Below are 24,250 nucleotides of genomic sequence, written 5' to 3' on the forward strand. Positions count from 1 at the left end.
CTATATATATATATATATATATATATATATATATATATATATATATATATATATATATATATATATATATATATATATATATATATATATATATATATATATATATATATATATATATATATATATATATATATATATATATATATATATATATATATATATATATATATATATATATATATATATATATATATATATATATATATATATATATATATATATATGATGATCAAATAGCAAAACTTCTACAACAAATAAACTCGTCGAAATTAAAGTTTATAAGAGAAAAATTAACTGACAACAAACTACCATTTCTAGACCTACTAATACAAAATGTACAAAATGAATTTAAAACCTCAGTATGCACCAATGAAGCATACAAAGGTTTATGCCTGAATGGCAATAGTGAATGTTGTCAAACATATCTGGAGAGCGTGATTTCTGCCTTTGTAAACCGAGCCTACACGCACTCTTCTGATGTAGAAGGCAAAAGAACAGAACTAAATAGAATCACTAAACTACTCATTAATAATGGATATAAAAATTCTATGATCCAGAAAATAATAGAACGCAAAGAACAACATCAGCAACAAGAACAATGCAACCAACAATAGTAACAAAAATAACAGTAATATATTATAAGAATCACATGTCAAACGCTTTTGAACAGGATGAAAAAATCATGAAAAAAATTATAAAAAATAACGTCCAAGCAACCAACGAAAACGATAGTATTAAACTCGAATATTTTACTCCAACCAAAGAACGTCATCTCTTGTGATGAAAAACAACTGCACTAGTATACCAGAATCGATAATGGATCATAGCCATCTAATATATTTGTTCAAATGTAATATTGATGATTGTTGGCACCATAATACTGAATATATTGGTATAACGATAAGGCTCACGATGCAAGTACAAACTGGTACAAACGCTATAAAGAATCACATGAAAGAGAAACACAAAACTAAAATAACTAGACAAATCTTGGACCACAATATTGAAATCTTACATTACAATAACAACCATTATAATTTACGACTAGCCGAATCAATACTCATAGAACAAAGATATACGATAATAAATATTCAGCAACGAGTAATTGGATTTCTACCTATCAATAAATTTAGAAAAAGAAGAGTCATCGATATTTGAAAACATGTAAAAGTGTTATATTTAACGAAGTTGAAAATTGTAAAACTAATTAAATGAGCCTTAAGTATTCACTTTAAACAAACAAGGAATCAACAAAGTAAACTAGAGACACAGTATATATATATATATATATATATATATATATATATATATATATATATATATATATATATATATATATATGAGCATATGGGCTCATACACAACATATTTGTTTGAACACCGAAGATGGTATAGGATTACCGAAAAAAGCTTTTTTGTTCTATCATGCTTAAAATAAACAAAAAATTTGGTTTTGAACTAAAGAAATTTGAAAATGACTTACGGACAACCGTTAGAAAAATCTAAAGGTTAAATTGGAAATTAACTAACGCCGACCATGCTCTGATTATCATCAATAATTGCATTTCTGACAGTCTTAATATATATATATATATATATATATATATATATATATATATATATATATATATAATATAATATATATATATATATATTGTAAATTTGATGAAAAAAGGTAGAGTATCGCCGATTATAACACTCCCTCAACATCACATACGTTAACAAAAATGTTTACGATGGCTCAAAAAAGTGATATAAGGATGACAACCTCTTGTTGCTGCTCTGGACCATCAGCATGGGGTAAACCTTCCTTCCTTTGATGTGCACCGCCATCACCTTCGCCTGGTTCGCATTTCGTGACGGTTATATTCAGGAGGTTTAAAAAGGATATAAAATGGTTGTTTTACAATTCTAACAACAATCAACAATAAGATTTTATATTCCAGATGTCACAAAGTTTTTAAAGTTGAACAAGATGGTCAATAAAAAAAAATGAAATGAAAGATATATAAAATCACTTGACATTGAAACATTACATTTTTGTAATAATTATAAGCACCTTTTTTGAAACAACGATGTAATCAGCGATATCCCACTTATTTCTGTTTCGTAACTCCTTCGCCACACCGTCCACCAACACTTCCTCAATGGTCAAACTCGCTGTGATGGCCACCACTGTAATGTTTAAAGTTTCGTGCGTGCGTGCGTGTGTGTGTGTGTGGTGTGTGTGTGGGTGTAAAATTTTAATTTTTTAATATGGTGGAGCCATCTTATATAACGAAATAAAACAAGCCAAACAATGACAAATTTACATTCATAATTCCTGTCGTAGTTTGGTTTCAGCTCACTTGATTTATCAACGTCTGCATTCGTTTTGATGTAATAGGAAAAACTAACAATGATGACCATCATAAACAAAGTTAATAAAAATTATTTCAATGGCAGAAATGCTGCAGGTGCCTGGTCACAGTTGTTTGGTTGGATGGTTGATGGTAGATTGGTTGGTTGGTTGTTTGGTTGGTTTGTTGGTTTGTTGGCTGGTTGGCTGGCTGGCTGTGACGTGGTTCGAATGCAAGACGATTCCCGTCTATGAGTGATTTCGCGCGCGTGTTCACGTACGCTGCGTGTTTATGCGTCGTTGATACTTCAGAACGAAGTTTAGTAAGGATAAATGATTTTTTTCAAAATAAGGGAATGTTTGGATGGGTGAACTTGATTATCAAATAGCAATGATGGTTGAATCTGTGTTAATAGATTACCAACAAATTTTGCATGAACACCAGCAAGCAAGCGAAAACTGCATACCCATCCCTTCACATCTGCAGGCCATTAAGCCAGCCCCCGATTTACCACCAGCGTTCTCTACCAGCTTCAGGCTGCTTATGAAAATGGCAAACGAGGAAATTCCTTCAACTAGTTTCGGTGTTAATTTCGAGGATTTGTTGTTGAAACCTTGTATCTGCGTGCATGTGTGTACGTGTGTGTGCATGTGTGTGTGCATGTGTGTATTTGTCGTCACCATGAGTCAGTGTGAATTTGTAACAATTGATGAATGAAAAAATAAGTGTAAGCAATAAAAGATTGTGTTTAAGTGGAAAAATGAAAATTAAGCGTCGAGACGTTTTTCAGTAGGTTGCAGAAAAGAGAAATCGTGGAAATAACTGAAAAGCGTGTGCCAATCATTTGAAGCATTAAAGTTATGAAAGGTTTAAATAAAAACGGATGCCAAGGATATAAAAAACAGAAACAAGTTAAAAATTTATTATAAAACTCTGAAAGTTGCATTATCATTATTTGCTTCTTTTTTATCGCCACCATCATAAAAATTGTTATCATTACCATCATCATCATTATCATCATCGTCGTTGTCATCATCATGATTACCCTAGCCCAGGGCATATCAGTTACATGAGGACAGTCAGACACGTTCCAACATTTCGGTATGTTATCAGAGCTGCACCGCCACTGCGTTCCAGTCCAGGCCGTTATTCTTTTGTTTGTTTGTTTGTTTGTATGTCTGTATATTTGTTTGTCATTTTGTTTAATTATTTACTTTTTTAATTAAATCATTTAAAAAAGTTTTCATCGTCACAAAATATTTTTTTACAGACATTACTTCCTGGTAATTGATGTATTGACTTATGACTCAATTATTCATACGTTGAAAAAAATCGATCACTAACTGAAAACTAACTTCATTTAACTATTAAAAACTTAAAATGAGTTCAACAAATAACTGTAGGATGAAAACGTGAACAATCAACAAATGGCAGTCAGTCATCAACCGACTTGGTTCCCGCCATCAGCAGAGCAGCCGAATCGTTCTGGTTGATGAGGCTCAGCGAGACAGCTACGAAGGAAGTTAGAGATTTTGCTGTGAAGTTGAAATGTGTAACATGACTGATCGCGAGTTCCGTTGGTCCAGATATTAACTCACTGTTGACGGTCAGCCCATTCAAATGACCGTTCACGGCACTGATTGCTATGTCTGGTTCGTTTGAAGAGAATATAATTACATACGATGTTAACAATGTTAAGAAAGTTTACTTATAGCATACATTATTTGTTGCCTTTATTTTAAAATGCGTTAAATCATAAGTTTTTTTTCAATCAAGACAAAATTTTTTAAATAGATAACATTTTTAATTTCAAATAATTACTTTTAAAAAGTGACTTCTTTCAAAATCCAGTTTCATATTTAATTGTCAATATTATTCATAATTATTAATAATAACAACAACATCAGCATTATCATTTAATTATTAAAATCTGAAAACAATTTTGCATACATTCTCTATCTTCCTCGCCCAGCTTAGGAATGGGTCTTCCTGAGGTAATCATTTTTAGAATTTAAACTTTCAGAATGAAAGATTTAACAATTAATTCAATCGTATAAATAGATGAATGATTAATAAATGATTCTACATAAAATTGAATACAATGTTGAATTCTGCCAATAAAATCTGCTAATGACTTAACAGCAATCTTGGCCTGCGTGGTCGTGTGTTGCAGTGCGAAAAAATGTTGCTTCCACTTCCAACGCATGAGGTGCACGGATCCCCGCATACTCAGGTGCATTGGTGATATCTCCAAAAAATAATTACAAAAAACTAAACAGTGAAACAAAACCGTTGACTAACTTCTCTTATCAATCCTGCAGTAGAGTCTTACGCCCTCGTCCTCGAGTGGACATCCGACTGACACGCTGACCGTGTTCGGCACTCTCGGAAATTCAGCGTGCTCCGCCCACAGTCCTTCGTCAAGCACGATCGAGATAGGTTTGCAAATTACCATCAAAAAGATCTTCTTATTCAATATTTTTCAAATTTTTTATAAACAATAAACCAAATTTGTCTTATTTAACTATTTTGTATTCTTTATTTTTACCATTATTTATTGCCGAAAATATAATTCAATGCAGAAAGGCATAATAAGACAATGATAATATGTATATATATATATATATATTAATATATATATATATATATATATATATATATATATATATATATATATATATATATATATATATATATATATATGTTTATAGTATGAAAATACTAAATGCAAAAGTTTCGTTATATTATTTAAGTGCAGTAATCAGCAAGTAATTTGTATTACTTTTATCTTATATAAAAATTGTAAATTAATTTTCATAAGACCAAAATATTAATTCAACATAAAGAGTCGGGTTTTGGCAGCAGCCCTAGTTAGAACTCTCAAAGAACTTAGAGTCGAAACAACTTTCCCATCCATAACAATGCGTTAATTAAAATTAAATTGTAACAAATTTTCTAAATTTATTTTTTACCATTAAATCACCTCATTCAACCACTCAGCAACATACAGATCAGTAGCCCATCATGTACGACCGCCGGGACCAGAGCATCGTGCGACAGCTCATCTTAGTTTATGTACTCATCTTCAAAAATAAGCTTAATGAGATAGACAGGTTGATCCGACATATATTTATAAAAACAGGCATCAGCATAGTGTGTGAGGAGTTGCCTCGAAAAATATTTCTAAAGATTAGTGGTTCATGTTTAGAGCTGCACACCTCAAGAAAAGAAGTTTGCGTTTGTAGCCACTGCTTGCAAGCGATTATTTTTTAACATTGTTATCGTTTAAATAATTATTTTTCAGTATTTTTTAAATCGAAATATTAAATATATTAAAAAAATATATAATCAACTGAACTCGATGTTTTTTTAAATTGGTAATGGTTTTTTCTAAACCAGCAAACTTTTTTGTTGTGATCAAAGTTTAGAAATAAATTGTTAAACTCAGAAATTGAAATCAGTAATTGGAATTTTTTTTGACCAGCAGGTATTGACAGAAATGTTGATCCTACTCAGGCACCATTCGAAAGTATGAATTACGCTCAACTGAACATTAACCAATAAATTAAAAGCACTCAGACCTAAAAAAGCTCTGGTCATAGTGAGAGGGTCAGTGTCAGCGTCCTTCCAGCGGTCGGGTGGGCTGTTGGCGCACTCGCATCTCCATCGCTTGTCTGCCCTGAACGTAGGATCCATCGACCAGACTGGGATGGATTGCATGCTCTTAACCTCGACCGCTAAACATCTTCGTGGCGGTTGTACGTTGGTTATTGTGCAATGAAATCGTTCAATAAGTTGGGACCTTAATAAAAACTACAATAAAAAGCTGAAAAAAAGTTGCCTTAACAATTGTAATAAAGTTTAATGCAAACAAAATTAATTATCTATTAGTTAATGGTTTATTAATTAATGTTATATAACTGCTGAATAAAACAGAAAATCAAACTAAAAAAATTATTTCAAAACGTTATTTCAATAGAAATTAATTATATTAATTTATGAATGGCCCAATTAGATTTGGAATGAGACGTTGTATTTGAATGTCGGTTTGTCAGTGTCTTTTATCTGCATGCTTTCTTTTATAATAGTCAGTTCAACACCACCTTACAAGCTGAATAATTTCAACGTAGTTAAATGTATTATAGTTTTAAATATTTATTTTTTTAGATCTCTTCAATTTAGTTGAGCCATAGTGGTTTCTGACTATGGTTTGTCCATCTCATAACTTACCAGTTATGTTAAGATATAATTTTTTAAATTTTTAAATTCTCCTTAATAATTTAAAAAAAAACAAGTAAAATAACACTAGAAAGAAAGCCATTTGTTTAATTTCTCCATTAAAATCAATTACACGTATGAAGGGGTAACATTTCCTACTTCTCCTCCTTCTTGACGTCGATCGTGTAATAATCCTCGCCCTTCCTCGCGTCCACGGTGTAGCCATCCACGTAGGCGGTCAGCCCGTCGAACGCTGGGATTAGGACGGCTGATTTGTCGAGTGTTTCGTAATAAATGTTTTTTTTATTATCGACGTTTTTAATTATTTCAACCATGTTCAATTATTTTCTAGCATGGCTGAGAAGAGTTTTAATATCAAGCGAATTGCAATGAGGTCGTGTTAAAGTGCATGCTTTTTGCATGCATGCAAATTGTGGGGTACTGCAAATTCAAATGTTTCCTTTTGCAGAACCAAAATGCACATCGCTCGTTCACCGGACTATACATTTTGACAAATTAATTATAAATACACGTGCATTGAATTTTAAATGTTTGCAAGCATCTCTGTGTTTGTTAGGTTGTGTTGATGAAAACAAATAAGTGTGCATGAATATCGTTTTAAGATGCAGTGTGTGAATGAAAAGAAAAAAAACTGCCTATCGATCCCATGTTTTCCTCCTCTTCAGCTTCTGACATGTCTGACATTAAAAATATTTATAATATTATGATTTCGAACAAAAAATTCAACAGGTCAACAAACTATTATTTCGAATATTTAAAAAATCAATCGATGATACTTAGCAACTGATCAATCGATGCTACTTAGCAACTGATTAGTCAAGTTAGCAAACATTGGTTGATTAATTAATTTAATAATTTTTTTATTCATTCATTCATTCATCTATTGATCCATCGATCAACAATCATACAGAAAATCAATCGAACGTTGCCTGCAGAACAAAGCAACGAAGCATTGAAGGCAGCCAACCATGCAGTGCCAGCCGGCACCAGCACTCGTTTGCGTCCATGCCAATGTACTGAGCATCTTGTGGTATGTTATCGTAATCCGTGGCGTATCCAAACATCTTCGCTCTGGGCAGCGAGCGAGTCAAATTTTCGTTGAACGGCTGAAAGAAATCAACTTCTTGCGGAGCGTTCGTGCATCTGTTTTCAAATATTTTCAATAATTTTCAAAGCATCATTATTAATCAAAAACAATAATTAAGTTATTAATAATAATTGTTGTTAAGTTGTTAGTAATGTTGGAATTTCAATTCTTTAAGTAAATTTTGTCTTGCTACCTGAAAATATAATAAAAATACTGCCAGAAATCAGGAAGGGTAAATTGGATAAAATGTGGTTTTTATAAAAGTTGCCCAATTAATAAATGGCAGACTTCTGCAGTGTAATGAAATAAAAATGAATAGAAACGATTGACTTCCAGCTGGTACTGGAGCTAAGGTAGGAGTAGGTGCTGTAGAGGGCTATCCGGCAGGCCCCCTTCATGTGCACGCCGATCGTCTCTGAGTAGACAGGTACGTACTTGTAAACCACCTGTTGGTCGGTTTGCACGAATTCGTTGAACGTGTGCGTTGCAGTCGAACAATTTTAAATGTATAAATTATACAAATCCTCCGTTACTCAAATTTCATTGCAGCATGTTCAGTTTATTTATCGAATATTTTAAAAACATGTGCAACGGTTTGAAGATTATTAAAGCATCGTTTATAATTTAAGTTCACCAAGGCAATCAAAATGACATTTTAAAACAGCATTTATTATTATTCAATCAATCAATCAATCAATTAAATTGATATAGCCAGATTTCTAAAGATTCTACAGCACTCAACCTAACACTTGCAAAGCAAACAGCTATGAAGTAAAAAAACAAAAACGAAATAAAATAAAATGGACAAAGATGGCATAACAATTTTCATTAATATTATTATAATTTTTGTATTGTTAATCCTCTGAGGTATCAACAACCGACACACTCGGCGAGCGGGAAGACGCATGAATCGGCCCTGAAGACAGATTGCACGTGGTGGGAGGCGAGGATCTCCCTGCATTCGAACCCAGTCACAGCAACAGCAGGACCATCGCAGTCGTCGTTACATCATTTGCCATCTCACCGTTTTTATGATTTAAAATAAACAATGACAAGAATATATGGCTTCAATGACAAATTTTATAAAAATAAAAATTTGGGCGAAGTTTTTTTTTGTTAAATTAACCAAACTGGACAACAATTTCTAACGCGATTTTTTTGAAATGCATCGAAAGCCTTTTCTCCGTTTATGTAGAAGCCGTCTATATCTCCCTTTGCAACAAACACGAAGACTGAGGAGTGGTTTGAAGTGGGAAAATATCATCAAAAATAACAGATGAATAAAAAATAAATATTTCAAAAATAAACGTGCAGTTACAATTTTTATAAAGTTAAGAAAATCTTGATTTATTTGAAAATAATTCTCACGATATTCATATCTTTGCCACACTGGTGGATACTCTGAATAAATTGATTGTAACGTTAATCGAAATAATGCAAGATGTATTAATTTAGATTCAAATATTATTTGCTCAGTTGAAGATGTTGAAGCTGCTTGAATGCATCTCCCTACCAAGTTGCAATCAACGTTCCTAGTTACGAAGACTTCCTAGGCAACGAAGCGCCTGATAATTCATCAGTTTCGCAAGGCAAAACTGTTCAATGGTGGCAGTACTTCCAACTGCACGTGTTATGACACATGTGAGCTAACACGTGTGTGTGTGTATGTATGCGTGTGCGTGTGTGTGTGTGCGTGCGTGCGTGCGTGTGTGTGTATGGTGCACATTTATTCCGTGTCTGTGGATGCAGATTTATTTTGCGTCATTCTAATTCAATTTTTTGCTTGTTTTTTTTATTTTTTTCTTATTAAAATATTACAATCAAAACCAATCGTTTGCTTATTTTTCAACAAAACTGAATTTCCAAAGGCATGAAATAAATTTAATTCATAACTGCTGCTCATTAATTTAGTTTCAACTGTTGATGATCACAATTTTTTCAGCCAAGAAATAAACAATAGAACCGTAGACATTGAGGAAGAGGACGAGTTTGTGGAAATTGCTGCTGGCCCCATCTAACATGCCCCCCTCCCCGTGCGTGTATTCCATCTCTCGATCCAGGTGCTGCAGACTTTGGAGCCTTTTGAAGGGAGCTAGGAGGGATAGTTACGTTGAAAGAAGGAATATGTCTTCATAAAGTCATAACGCCATTAAAAGGGACATCGGAGCAACAGTGACCGTCACACGTGCATCATTTAAATTTTTATCGTCATCTTCATCATCATTCATCAGCATGATCATGTCGCTGGCATCTTCATCGTTTTTAGTCATCATCATCATCATCATCATCATCATTTCTATCTAGCTGACGAACGCATGGTGTAGTCAACCGCCTTAGTTGCGGGTTTCAGGGATGACTTGATCTGCTTCTCCTCCTCGAGGTTGACCTCAACGGCGACGTGCTGGCCGAATCGTCTGTAGTTGGTGTAGTTGCCCGTGTCCTTTTCTGCAAAGAACCAACTGGAAAGATGGTGGTCGTAAGAAGGGTGATGGACGATGATGTTGCATTGCATTGTAGATTTCTATTGAGCTATCTTCAGATGTGATCAAGATAATATTAGTGGCGGTGATGAAGATGGTGAAATAATGGGAGTAATGATGATAATGATGATTAGGAAAATGACGACGACGACGATGATGATGGTAGTAATTATGATGATGGTAGTGATGATGATGAGAAGAAAATGATGATGGTGATGATGATAATGATAATGATGATAATAATGAAAGATAAAACAAACCGAATTAAAAAATGATAAGTTAAATAATAATAATAATTGATAAATAAAATAATAATATTAATAATAAATAAACAAAGTAGCTCGCTAGGTTGAGGCCGAAAGATACTAAATAAGAAAAGAAAGTATCGGGTCGCCGTGTCTTATAATGGCTGACCGTTCGTCGAGGTTGTAGAGGTTGTTGAGTGACCAGGCCTCGACATGAATTCCCCACTTGCTGTGCACCTCGATGGTCAGGATTTTTGTGTCCGTGTCCACTGCGATGGCATGAATACGCTCGTCGTTAAAAGTGAGGACCAGGACATCGTCCAAGTAAATGTCCGTCTGCAATTTGTTGACTCTCACGAACCACCCTGTCTCGACGATGAATATTTGTCTGTCCGTTAGCTGTTTGTTTGTCTACTTCTCTGTCTGTCTGTCTGTTTGTATGTCTGTTTGTCTGTCTGTTAGTTTGTGTGTTTGTTTGTTTGCTTGCTTGCCTGCATTTTTTGTTTTGTTTAACTGTTTTGTTTTTTGTTTGGTTGCATGCATGGCGGAGATAGTTAATTTGATAAATATAACGGTAATAATTATTATTATAATTATAATATATTATTTGGGTGGTGCAAATGTAGGACTGGTGAGGTGCGTTGCACTGTTGTTAAAGTGATTGGGTTCAAATGCAAGAACATCCCTGCCGATCACATGCAGTGAACGTGACGCGGTTGAGTTGTATATTCATGTATATTGTGTGTCTCTTGTTGACGCCTCTAAAAATTGTAATATAAAATAAAATATAAAATTAGCCTCATTGTAATAAGACAATGTAGGTTTCTTTGAAATTGGAATAGTAAACACAATGATAATATGATGAGGAAATTTTATAATGATTGTAATGTCGATTTAAATAATCTAAGTAGTTGAAACAAAAAAAAATGAATTGTGTTGCAGGTAATGTAGGTTTCATTTTGAAAGCAGAAATGAAAAGATTGCAGATGCTGAGATGTTTAGACAGAAAAATATTTTTATTGAGTGGAGTTGATTGTCGTCGTTGAACCACCACCGAGCTAACATTCAACATCGTCGTAACTCATGTCATTCTTCTGAGTTGCACTTAAAACTGTCATGGAAACAAAATAATTTTCAAATAAATTTAAATAATAATTTATTTTATTTTATTATTTTAATAAGATTTACGGAGGGTGTAGCAATAACTACGTATAAACCGACATTATTGATGAAAGTTCAGCCGACAAAAAAGCCATCATAACAAATATCGATCGACGTGTGAGAGGCTCTGCGTCTGACAGGACTGCATTATTAAGAATACTAAAAAAAATTGTATTAAGTAGGATGTTTGTGTAGTTTAAATTTGCGTGTGTAGATGTGGTTTCTGAAAAAACGTTTTGAAAAATGTTTACAAACTGAAAAATAACTTTAAAATTCATTTCATCTATACAGCTTTGCCTCTGCAGCGTTCGGTGTTATCTAAACTTTAGATCTATCACAGCTATACGCAACACAACTGTACAGATACACATGTGCATGTTAAGTACCACATCATGAACTTAAACCAGGGCATCGAACCGGAACTGAACCGTAACCGAAAACCGTTAAAAACCGAGATTTTGCTCGGAACAAAAACCGTAACCGAACCGAAACTAGTTTTGCTAGTTTAACCGAAACCGAAAACCGTAACAAAATAAATAACGGTTCGACGCTAAAAATTTAAAAAAAAATATTTTTGTCTAATTCAGAAAAAAAAATTTAGATAATATTTCGTCTTTTAAAATTTATGTTTATTTTTATTTTCTTTGAAAATTTGTTATCTCTCTTTTCGTTTGTTTTTCCGACTGAGTTCGCCGATTAATTGAGTAAGAATTGCCACGTGAAAAGAAATCCAGTTTAATCGGAGAAATTAGAGATCAAGTGCGATCATCTTCAAAATTTTGAAGTACCAGCTACACAAGTGAGTCTGGAAGCATCTGTTTCTGGATTAAAATTTATCCTCAGAAACTGTAGAAGTGGTTTCAATGAAAACATTTTAGATGATATATTAATAATCAGAGAAAATTTTCATTTTTTTTTTAAACAATCTTATGTTTATATTAGTGATTTTAAAATATTTTTGCAATGATTGTTTTAATTTGTTGAAAAAAATTATTAGAAACGTTTCTTTTTATACTGACAACATTTAAAAATCATTTTTGTTATTGATTTATTATTATTCACAATCTAAAATTTAATTCAAATTGGCTTAGTGGTGATAATTAGATGTCCGTATGTCCGTTACATGCGTTTAAGAAACTATTCTTGAAAAAATTAAGTTTCGGAGTGAAAACAAAAAAAAAGATATTATTTCAGGAACGAAAACCTGAATCGAACCGAAATTCGTTTTGCTGATTGAACCGAAACCGTAAACCGAAACAAAAAAAATTACCGTTCGATGCCCTGACTTAAAACCCGTGATAAATGGGGAATCGACTGAATTCGAGCCAGGAAACTGCAAAACAGTACCTGGCACTCACTAAGCTTCACTATTCCCTTACTGATCAGCCATTCTATTCTGTCTTGCTCTTTTTTTCAACGTAACCAATGGTCTTAAAATTATTTGACATAAAATTATTTTGTCTAAAATTAATTTACATAAAATTATTTTGCATTGAATTATTTTACATAAAATTACTTTGCATGATATTAATTTGCATTATTAAAATTAATCCCATGAACATATTTTGAATAATAACTTTGTACAGGCACCATTTCATACGTTTGTTTTTTTTAACATTTTTTTAAAACTGTAAAATAATTTTAACAACTTTTGTTTAAAAGGCCAAAAACAAATCCAAAAAATTAACGTATAGACGCACTGAACACTCGACTTAGTCAAATATTTGGTCAAAATTTAGGGTTCGAACAAGGCTTCAGCCATTTTTTTAAAAACAGAATAGCCAAATGTTGCAAGTTCCGTTCTATCTGCCATTATTTTTGGCTTCTAGAACAATAACTGTTGATTATTATTAACGAAAAATTAATTTTTGGCATCATAACTCTTTAAAAAATAGAAATTGAACAAGAGATTGAATTTTATTTCGATAAAGAATTAAATCAAAATAAATAATTTTTTAATAGCTTGTTTTTCATTTAAATGAATAGGAACAATTTCAAAATTAGAGTTTCTTTGGTACTTGGCCTCAGGCTTCGGCCAAATTTTGTATCAACTATTCGGCTTTTCCGCCATCGACTAAATTCCTAGATCTTGAAATACTGATTCATGTTTTAAAAGTAAGAATTTTCTAATATTTAAATAACTTATTGTTTTTTTAAGCAGTTCAGTCGAACGCAGAACCAACTTTTGCACGTCGTTTCGTACATAATTAAACTTTCTCCCACAAAGGCTGTACTATCGACTAGCGATAAAAACTGGTAAATAAAATTCAACTTTCTACAAATGATATACCTAAATTTCATTATATTGAAGGAAATAAACTTCCAATTTTTACAAATGAGATACCTATGAAGAAAACTAAACCTTTTCAAAGGGTTTGAGCATGTACAAAAAAGTTTGAAGATAATCAATTTCACTAACAAACGTAATTGGAATATAGAGCAGCTAATGTGAAAGCGAGTTGAAGATTCGATTTAAAATGTACTCTATCAAAATTTTTTAACGATAACATTTGCTTAATGATACAATAGAATGCTTATGATTAATTAATAAGCCAAGACATCCGATGCACCGAGTTTATTGCAAATTGTTTATCAAACAAACGTGGAAATATTTCAAATTTAGCATAACAAAATTATTTATTTATACAATATTTCGTTGTTTATTTATTTAAGTTATCTTTTTTTATTATTTAACTTATTTATTAATTAATTTATTTAATTATTTATTCAATTTTTTAGTAATATGCATTTTTATGAAATTAATTATTTAATAAGAATTTATGGCTACGTCAAACGATCACATACAAATAAATAAACAATCTCATCTGCTTCTCGCTTGTTAATTATTTCATATCATTACATTCAATTCATTATTCGTAACGTTGTAATTAGTTAATAATGTTATAATTATTTGTTAATGTTATTGAATCGATTATATAATTAATTTCTAATTCACGTTAAAGCTCTCAAAAAAATTTTTATTTGTGTTCGAGTGAACAAGACCCTCCATAAATTTATCAGGTGGTTATTTTGTTCACGTTTTCAACCAAGACCAAAAAAATTATTAGGTAACTAAAAACTGTTTTTTCACAATTTAATTTTGTTTAATTATTTTTACTAGATTTAATTAACTTATAAAAATATCAACACAACTAATAATCTATTCTTTTCGAAAATTAAGCATCAGACCTTCTATTAAGAAATGTTGGAGACATAAGAACTACATATCTGTCTTTATGATTCGATTGTTGAACGTAGTTACGGCTAATGACAATTTTTTCGGATAATTCTGTTAACGTGTTTACATGGAGCTGAAATATGTATGAAAGGCAGACCATATAGTAAAGATCTAACAGTGAAAATCACAATATTGAAGGTTCTTGCTAAGCGAGGAAGACTAATCACAATGCGTCCCACAAATGACCTTATAAGCATCCACACCGTCAACAGGATTGGCAGCAAAAGCATTTTGCTCCTTTCCAAAAAGTCGTTCACCATCCTTCTAATAAGCTGGATTCTCTTGCTGATAGCATCCTCAAATATAACAGAAGGCAATTCCATTTCGAAACACTTGGATGATCTTCTTGATCTCGAATATTTGAGGGTTCGTGTTTTGTTGATGAAATCCTATCACAGATTTATCAAATTATTTTGTTGAAGAAATTCAGTAAAGTTATTTTGAAGTATATATTTAAACATATTTTTATTAAAGTTTTGTTTACGTAGTTAGTTTTCATATTTTTATGTTCAAGTAATTTATTTATTTACTGATATTTTTATTTAAATCTCAATCAGCAACGCGTCAAAAATGCAACAAGACTGAGAGGTGCATCAAAGAAATTGAAGTCATTGAAAAATTCACCTTCGTTACAAAAAAACTCGACGTTTCCAAAAAAATACATCACAATCTTTAAAGTTAATAAAGGTTTAATAAAAACAAACTACACGATTTTTAAAAATAAATTAAACTCGTCCAGGAATAAATCTTTCCTCACAGGCAGCAAACCCAAAATTGTCACTACCAACAGAAAACAAACAATGAAAATTATTGCAACGATGTTCAAAAATGACAGACCATTGTTCAGGCAGAATCGAGGCTTGCTAAACGGCAGTGACGTCATCGCGACAACAACAGCTTTGACTGATACAAAAATTAAAACCGACGTTTTTAGTTCAAAGATCGCAACAAGAAAAACACCAGCGACTTTTAAAAAGAAACCAGCACGTCTAACTGAAAAAAATAATTCAGGTCTGTTTAAATCATCATCCAAATCTGCAACAACAACAACATCAACAACGACAAAAACGTCAACATCGACAACGACAACAATATCAACTTCGTTAATAACAACTTCAGGAAAAATGATTCCAAGAAAGAAATCGACAATAAAAAGGGTTCAAACAAATAAGTTGCGTAGAAAAATTCGAACCAAAAAAGTTGCCACAACCAAAATGCAACCTGCGACGGCTGAGTTAAAAAAGGCTTACGAATCAACGGCAAAAACCGTCCCAACAGCAACTGAACTAAAAAAAAACATGGCAACAACGACAACAACTCTACCGACAAAAATTAAATTAAAACCAACCAACATAATAAAAAAAACTCTACCAACGACGATTAAATCGAAAAAAGTTATCCGAACAACAACGCTAAAAAAAGCAATTAAAACCAAACGAAAAAAAGTCATTGAACTTGAGAAGCAGCAGGCCCCAACACCACCACACAAGAATTCGATTCATGATGATTTTGATGAAAATGATAAAGTAATGATGATGATGGTGGTGATGGTTGTGATGATGATATATGTTGATAATGATGGTGGTGGTGATGATGATGATGATGATGGTGGTGGTGGTGATGATGATAATGATGATGGTGATGATGATTTGGATGGTGAAATAAACACTATTTGAAAACATTTATTTCATTAAATTTGATTCTTTCTCAGTTTCTCAAATAAATTACTGAATTGGAATAATTATTCATATTAACATTTTAGGACTTTCGTCATCTGGATTCTATTCAAAAGGTGATAATGATAATAATGATGATGATGATGATGGTTGTAGTTGTTGTGGTGGGTATAGTGATGGTGGTGGTGGTTGTAGGGAAGGTGGTAGTTATTGCTAAAACTTTGATAACGTTGAATCATCATCGTTTAAAACATCATCACCACAAACGATATTATCATCATCATCATCACCTATGTCATCATCAACTTCATCATTTACTACAACATCATCATCTTCTACACCATCATTAACGTTATTAAAATTTTTATCACCAACATCATATCTTCCTCCTCATCATCATCATCACTACCATCATAACATCTTCATCAACATCATCATCATTAAAACCATCATCATCATTATCATCATCATCATCATTAACAACAACAGCAACAACAACATCATCAACATCCTTATCATGTTGAGGGTGACGTTGATGATTATGACTTTGGTATATTATGTGGATGATGATGTGGATGATGAAGTGGATGATGATGTGGATGATGATGTGGATGATGACGTTTTTTTTTATAAGTCTTTATTATTGCAGCTCTGACATACCCAGAACCACTTACAATGCTACAGATATATTATCTATATTACGTTTTATTATGTTCTTCATATCTTCAACCAATGATGTTGATGATAACGTTTTTGTTGTTAATAATCCTGATGATGATGATGTTATTATTATTGTTATTAATGATAATGATGAGGTGGATGATAACAACGATTTTCAACGTTGATTCAATTATATAGAGCAGAGGAGGTGGGCAAACTTCGGCCAGCAGCTGCATGCGGCCCAACAAGCCTTGTACGTATTTTGACGAAAAAATGAAAAATTACATTTATAGGCAAAAAGTATAGAAAGGTCGTCAGCCAAAAATATTGCTCCCCCGGTCAACATTTCAACATTTTAGAAAATCCCCGCCCCCATGTTAAACGTTTGAAAAATTTTATATTTATATTAATAAATACATATATATGCGGCCCTCAGAGCCAAAAGTTTGCCTATCTACCCAAATAGAGGAACATGTTTTGCAAATATAAAAATAAATAAAAACAATTCATTACTTTGCAGTTTTTTCTGGTGAACATGAAAGTTTCAAAGCAGGTTGGTAGACCATACTTGAGAAGTTTTAATCTGAATGTAACTGCTGCAGTGGTTACAAGTAATAATTGTACCTCTAAATAGTTACCTGTGCTACAAATCAAACGTGGTTTAATAACAACCGGGATTGCAATCAATGCAACTCACTCAATAACTGAATCCATAAAATTTAATGACGAGTTTTATAATTTTTCATCACGCAGATTGTTTATTTCATAAATAACTTTGAAGACAAGACAGGATTCTACGCTCTCACCATCATCTCCATCATCACTCTCATTTCCTCCGTCATCATCTCCATCAACAATCATGAAGAGCTCTATAAGCTTTACAAGTTGGTTCATTAAAAGTATTTTATGAATGGAATGCTTGCATAATTGACTGGCTTTTTTTTAAATGATTAACTTAGACGTTAATTTTTTTAATTATTTGGGTTTTGTTTGGGTGGCTCTTTGGTGGTAGGTTGGCTGGTAGGCTGGCTGGTAGGTTGGTTGGTAGGTTGGTAGGTTGGTTGGTAGGTTGGTAGGTAGGTTGGTAGGTAGGTTGGTAGGTTGGCTGATAGGTTGGCTGGTAGGTTGGTAGATCGGTTGGTAGGTAGGTTGGTAGTTTGGTTGGTTGGCCGAACAATGGTCATCGGTTAGTTGGTCCCTAGAAGACTGATATGCAAATGGAGAAATTAACCTTAATTACTATTTTTCTGTTTTAGGTTTAATTTATTCCAATAATTTTTATTTCAAATTGTAACTTTTAATTGTAAATAAGTTTTATTAGATAAAATTTACATATAAAATTTCATTTTAAGTTTAAAATCCGCAAAGATTTTTATTCCTAGTTGAATCAACGTTCGTCTTCTGCAACTACGTGATGCGGCCTATCGCTCAGTACATCTTGCGGTCCAGAGACTGATTCACTTATTTACAACAAACCAATTAATCTAATTATGATTTTACTATAAATTTTAGTACTTCATTTTCAAAGAGAATTGTTGTTCTTATTTCATATTGTTGCTTATTTGTAAATATTTATTTATTCCTTTCATACATTCACATAATTCCATCGCTTATAATCTTTTCGCCTTGACAACAATGTCAACATCATCGTTACTACTAATAATAATAATATTATTTAATTAATAATAAATAAAAGAAGAAAAGAAGTAAAAGAAATTAAAGAAGAAGAAAAAGAAGAGGAAGAAGAAGAAGGACGTAACCACCACCACTACTACTACTACAACTACTATACTACTACTACTACTAATATTACTACTTCTACTACTACTACTACTACAGCCGCCGCCGCGGCTGCTGCTGCTACCACTAATATTATTACCTCTACCATTATTACTATTTAATTTAATATTATTTTTTTTAATTATTAATTCTCATGAGAAAAAATTAAATCATTCCTCTAATTTGTCAATCTCATCATCCCTGTATTTGATCATTGCCGTATCATTTTTAACTTATAATAATTAGTTGAATATTTCAACGAAATGTCTATGCACGATCTGCTTGCAAGCATTTCAAACGTTTCATGCTTTCATTTTACGGAAAATAAATATTTACAAAAATTAAACAGTTGAATTTTTAAAGCATGGGATATAAACGTGTATAATTTGTTTAATTTGACACGAAATGGTACAAAATTGATAAATAAAATAAATTACAACAGACGAATTATCGCTTAATTTAAAAATGTACTTTCATGATTGCTTCAACCAAAAATTAACATAAATTTATTTAAACACATTACTTTGAATGAACTGATGTTCGTCCCATGAAAACTTTTCATCCAAATCGAACAAGAACTTACTTATCGACAATGATCATGTGGGCGGTAACATTCTCTCACTTTGCAAGGTTAGTTGACTTGAACATTGAGAAATCTCGGGGTCCATATCAGAAGCACGTCTCAGATGTTGATTATAAAATTAAAAAGGATCACAATACAACCAACAATTATTATCGTGACAAAATCAAAATAAACGATAACATTTTTTTGCAATTTCCTAAACTGAACAATAATAAAAATTTAAATGACACAGTTTTTTATATACAACATGAAGTTAATGACAGATTATATAAATCTAAAAACCCTACCGATGCTTTTGATGATGAGGTAAATAACGATCGTAATGGAATTATTACAGCCATTGGAACCTATGATAGCAATGACAATACAAATGATATCGCCTTCGTTAGCAATAATGAGATAAAAAAATTTATAGCACCGGCACTGAGCGTTATGTCGACATTTTTAGAGAAACAAACCGTGGAAAGTAAACTTTCCTCAACTCCTGAAAACAAAAAAGTGGGAAAGTTCATTTTATTATATTTTAATTTAATCTGGTGTATTGAAACTTAGCCAATGTTTTGGAACATTTCTGAAAAAAATGTATGTAAAATAATTTTATTTGTATAAATTGTTGCAAAGCAAAAAATAAAAAAAGTAATTTGATCAATTAATCAATTAATTTATAAAGCGCTATTTCCGCAATGTTCAACTGAGTTCCTCAATGAATTTTGCATAAAGATGAATATTGAGATCCGCTCTGAACTTCGTAAGTGATGGAGAAGAAGACAGAAAAGGAAATAGAGAATTCCAGAGAAAAGGTTCAGAGGAAAGGTCTAGAAAAAGCAAATGCATATTTAGCTAAAGAATGTTAAACACTGGCTAAAATAAGTGAGAATAAGAAGACGACCGTAAACCTGGGCGTTTAGGTTCAATTAATGAACTGATAAGTACTTAGGAAATAATTTAGATTGAAGCTTATACATAAATGAGCAAATTTTAAAAATTATTCTATAATTTATAGGTAGCCAGTGCAAGAGAACAAAATATGGAGATATACGAGAAAAGAAAGGGGCACGAGCAACTAGACGAGCAGTAGAGGTAAAAACTTTATTTAAAAGATGGAGTGTAGAATCAGGAAGACCATTGTAGAGTGAGTTACAATAATCAATCCTAGATAAAAGTAAAAAAGTAACAAGAAGGTGAAGAAAAGGATCATAAAGAAAAAGCAACAGTTTTTTTTATTCTACGTAGATGAAAATAAGAACTTCTAGCAAAGCAATTATTCTAAAAAGAAAGAGACATGCTAGAATCAAAGTTAAAGCTTAGACTATGAAACTTATGAGATACATCAAGAGTTTTAGAATCAGATAAGATAAGAGGAGGAATAGTAATAGAGCGTTTAGATTTACTAAAACAAATAAATTTAAATTTATAAAAATTAAGTTTAACACACATTGAGTCATACCATGCGATAATTAAAAAAAGACATACGGATAGATTATAAAGAACACTATTGAGATTATATAAAGAAAAAGATGTATAAATATAAGAATCATCAGTATATAGTTGACTAGTGAAAAAAAATAATAATACGAGGTATATTAGTTTAGAAAAAATAATAATACGAGGTATATTAGTTTAGAAGTATAGAGTATAAATAGAAGATGGCCAAGAATAGAACCCTGAGGTACCCCAAAAGTAAGTGTAGAGAAGTTTGAAGTAGAATTAATTAAGAACATCTGAAGAAAAGCGATTAGAGAGATAAGAAAAAAACTAAGATAGACAAGAATTAGTAATATTAACAAAATGATCTTGCAGCCTCAAGAGAAAAGTATGATCAACAGTATCAAAAGCAGAGGAAAAGTCAAAAGCAAGAAGAAGAGTAAGGTTACTATTATCACTGGAAATAATAGTATCACTTGATGAAAAATCTTTGCAAAGCTTCAAAGCCGCCATTGAAAATTTTCATCCACCCTACAGCTGTTTATGTTGTTGTGGTTTTTCTTATCAATTTAAAATCTATTTATATAAAAATTTAAAAATTATTTCTGGCTGTTGTTATGAATTTGTTTCAAAAAATTAAAAATATTATATTTAGATGAAAAAAAACATGGTTTTCAAGAGAAATATTCCGATGAATTATAGAGCTAAGCTTGCAAATGATGTTTCGAGTAGTCAAAATACAATTGCATCCGATATTTCAAATGAAATGATTGCTCTTAGAAAAAACACAAACATAGTTTCGGCTGCAATAACTCTTAAAAACAAAGTCAATCTTTCGAATCCTGAATATGAATATTATGACGATGATGATGAAACGAAAGCCACAACTGATACGTCTGCTGCTGCTACTACATTAACTACCACCCCTACTTATACAACAACTACTAGTAATACTGCTGCTACTATTTCAACAACATTTAATACTGCTGAAAGCGTTTTCACAATGACCTACGTCTCAAAATTATTGCTTGCAAGCGCAAATGCCAACACGAACACAAAAGCAACTCTTCCTAACCAATACGAATACGAATATTATTACGATGACGACGGCACTAGCTTGACCTCATCGTCAACGAGAGCAACCACAACTACCATCAAAACTACAATTCTTGTCACTACTAAAAAACTAATAAAAACAGTTGCTACTGGGAAACGAGTTTTTAGGCCTTTGAATAAATTGAAGCTAAAGAGAAAGTCAACTGCTGAAAAACTCAAAAGAAAGGTTAAATAATGTAGTAAAATATTAATTTTAAATGACATCTATGGCTCGGATGCCAGATTCTGCCAATTACTAACTCTGGTTTTATTTACAATATTCACGCATTCATTAATTTAGCAAATACAATTTTTCAAAGTTGCCAAATATAATTTTTAATTTCATGTGTGAAAGGAAATTTGATTTTGGTCACAAAGTAAATTGTTCTTAAAATAATATAACGATTGGATGAATTTTAAATGGGAACAAATTAAAATAATTAATTGAATGTAAATGTAATTGTACAGACGACAACGATGGATTTTAAAATGAAGATCAAATTAATGGAAGCAAGTTTAAATTTATTTTCTTTTATTTGATTAAATTATTTAATAAATGCTTTTTATTAAATTATCATCACCATTATCCACAGCGCCATCATTTTATTTTTCCGAGTCTTCATTATGACTTTATAGTCATTCATTTCAGGAGAAAGAAAACATTGTGGCTGAGGAATTGGAGAACATAAAAGAAGAAATAGATGAGTTGGAAAGATGGAAGATGGCAAAAAACAAAAAATCTAAAAAGGTAACTAATGGTTAAGACGTCTGGTCATTTTTCAGTGACTAGGGTTTGAACACAATAAGATCTCTGTCTGCCACATTTTTTTGCATTCTTGTAACTATCATAATTGTTTTACATGTTTGCGTACTACAACTATAATTACTAGAGCCACTTGTATTTACTGTGACATTGACCTCAGTGTGGTACGTTGCATTAAACAGGGAAAAAGTTAAAGATCAATTCATGTTTACTAAAACTCAGATGAATCAGCAACACACAAACAAACAGCATGTATGAATTCGTTCTAAACGACGCCTCACACACAAAGCACTTGATAGGTGGGGCTTCCACCTCCATATTTGAATTCGGTCACTAACGCGCACTGCGAGAAGGACCAGGCGTCTTTAACCACTAGGCCATCACGCTTCACAAACAATTAAAACATACGCTCTTAACGCATTCAGGCAGAAGACAAAAAATTGAAAAACACAGGTAGTGATAAAACACTGAGCTCGGCGAAAACAACAGCAACCACAGCTATTTCATCACTTGATGACGTAAGTGGTCCATTATGAAATTCAAATATTGTTAGAAATGAAATTATTGTTGAAAATCACAGCATGTTCCGCGTTAGTTAACTTTCTATTTAAATTTAAATTGGAAGTTAACTAACGCCGAACATGCATATATATATATATATATATATATATATATATATATATATATATATATATATATATATATATATATATATATATATATATATATATATATATATATATATATATATATATATATATATATATATATATATATATATATATATATATATATATATATATATATATATATATATATATATATATATATATATATATCTTTAATGAACGCTCAACAAGTCTGAATTTATTAAACTCGTATTTATTTAAAACAATAGACATGGTAAGGCTAACAGCGCTGTTTCGGGAAGTCCATCTTCAGAGCCTATGAAAATAAGAATAGCATGAAATATTTTTATAAAATTAGAATGCATATTAAATGTGTAATAAAATTATTAAGAAAATAACGAGAAACCTTTGTTAGTGAAAACAATGCAAAACATGTACAAATTTAGTTGTTTCATTTACGGATTCGTTTATTAAAATTTCTTATATATCATTATAAACTTAATAATTAATTTTGACAATTTTCCATATCTTTCCACACATTCTCTTTCACATTCAACTAACTTATTTACGTTTTATTTACATCATCCGATTTTAACAAATTTTCACTGAACTAGATTTCAGTATTAATTTATTTGTTTTAATATTTAATTTAATACTATTTTACTAACTTTTTATATACATTTATATTTTTAACCATAAATTTAATTTGTACATGTTTTGCATTGTTTTCACTAACAAAGGTTTCTCGTTATTTTCTTAATAATTTTATTACACATTTAATATGCATTCTAATTTTATAAAAATATTTCATGCTATTCTTATTTTCATAGGCTCTGAAGATGGACTTCCCGA

At 31.6% G+C, this 24,250-nt stretch overlaps 3 protein-coding genes across 3 annotated transcripts in view; 2 read left to right on the forward strand and 1 right to left on the reverse strand.

Annotated features, from left to right (window-relative positions):
• The window catches only part of HELRODRAFT_172705 (hypothetical protein), a gene marked incomplete at both ends in the record, with an annotated part of 6,679 nt that extends 6,421 nt beyond the window's left edge, over positions 1-258 (forward strand). The window contains one exon of the mRNA XM_009019363.1: positions 238-258. Within this exon, the coding sequence (XP_009017611.1) occupies positions 238-258 (21 nt within the window). The remainder of the gene's footprint in view (positions 1-237) is intronic.
• Positions 259-1,730: 1,472 nt separating this feature from the next.
• Positions 1,731-12,423, reverse strand: HELRODRAFT_172706 (hypothetical protein; the record flags this gene model as incomplete). Its single annotated transcript, XM_009019364.1, has 18 exons — positions 1,731-1,841; positions 2,059-2,174; positions 2,312-2,362; positions 2,805-2,912; positions 3,434-3,516; positions 3,789-3,987; positions 4,289-4,327; positions 4,640-4,753; positions 5,920-6,083; positions 6,716-6,824; positions 7,545-7,720; positions 7,995-8,110; positions 8,814-8,896; positions 9,628-9,743; positions 9,974-10,123; positions 10,559-10,754; positions 11,453-11,500; positions 12,339-12,423. The coding sequence occupies 18 exons, from the start codon at positions 12,421-12,423 to the stop codon at positions 1,731-1,733; spliced, it is 2,064 nt and encodes a 687-aa protein (XP_009017612.1).
• Positions 12,424-14,956: 2,533 nt separating this feature from the next.
• Positions 14,957-18,580, forward strand: HELRODRAFT_172707 (hypothetical protein; the record flags this gene model as incomplete). Its single annotated transcript, XM_009019365.1, has 7 exons — positions 14,957-15,154; positions 15,346-15,475; positions 15,548-15,799; positions 15,908-16,314; positions 17,645-17,677; positions 17,878-18,008; positions 18,493-18,580. 7 exons carry the CDS (start codon positions 14,957-14,959, stop codon positions 18,578-18,580), a joined length of 1,239 nt encoding a protein of 412 aa, XP_009017613.1.
• Between the last annotated feature and the right edge of the window lie 5,670 nt (positions 18,581-24,250).

Source organism: Helobdella robusta, assembly GCF_000326865.2.
Source record: "Helobdella robusta unplaced genomic scaffold HELROscaffold_24, whole genome shotgun sequence".
Lineage (NCBI taxonomy): Eukaryota > Metazoa > Annelida > Clitellata > Rhynchobdellida > Glossiphoniidae > Helobdella > Helobdella robusta.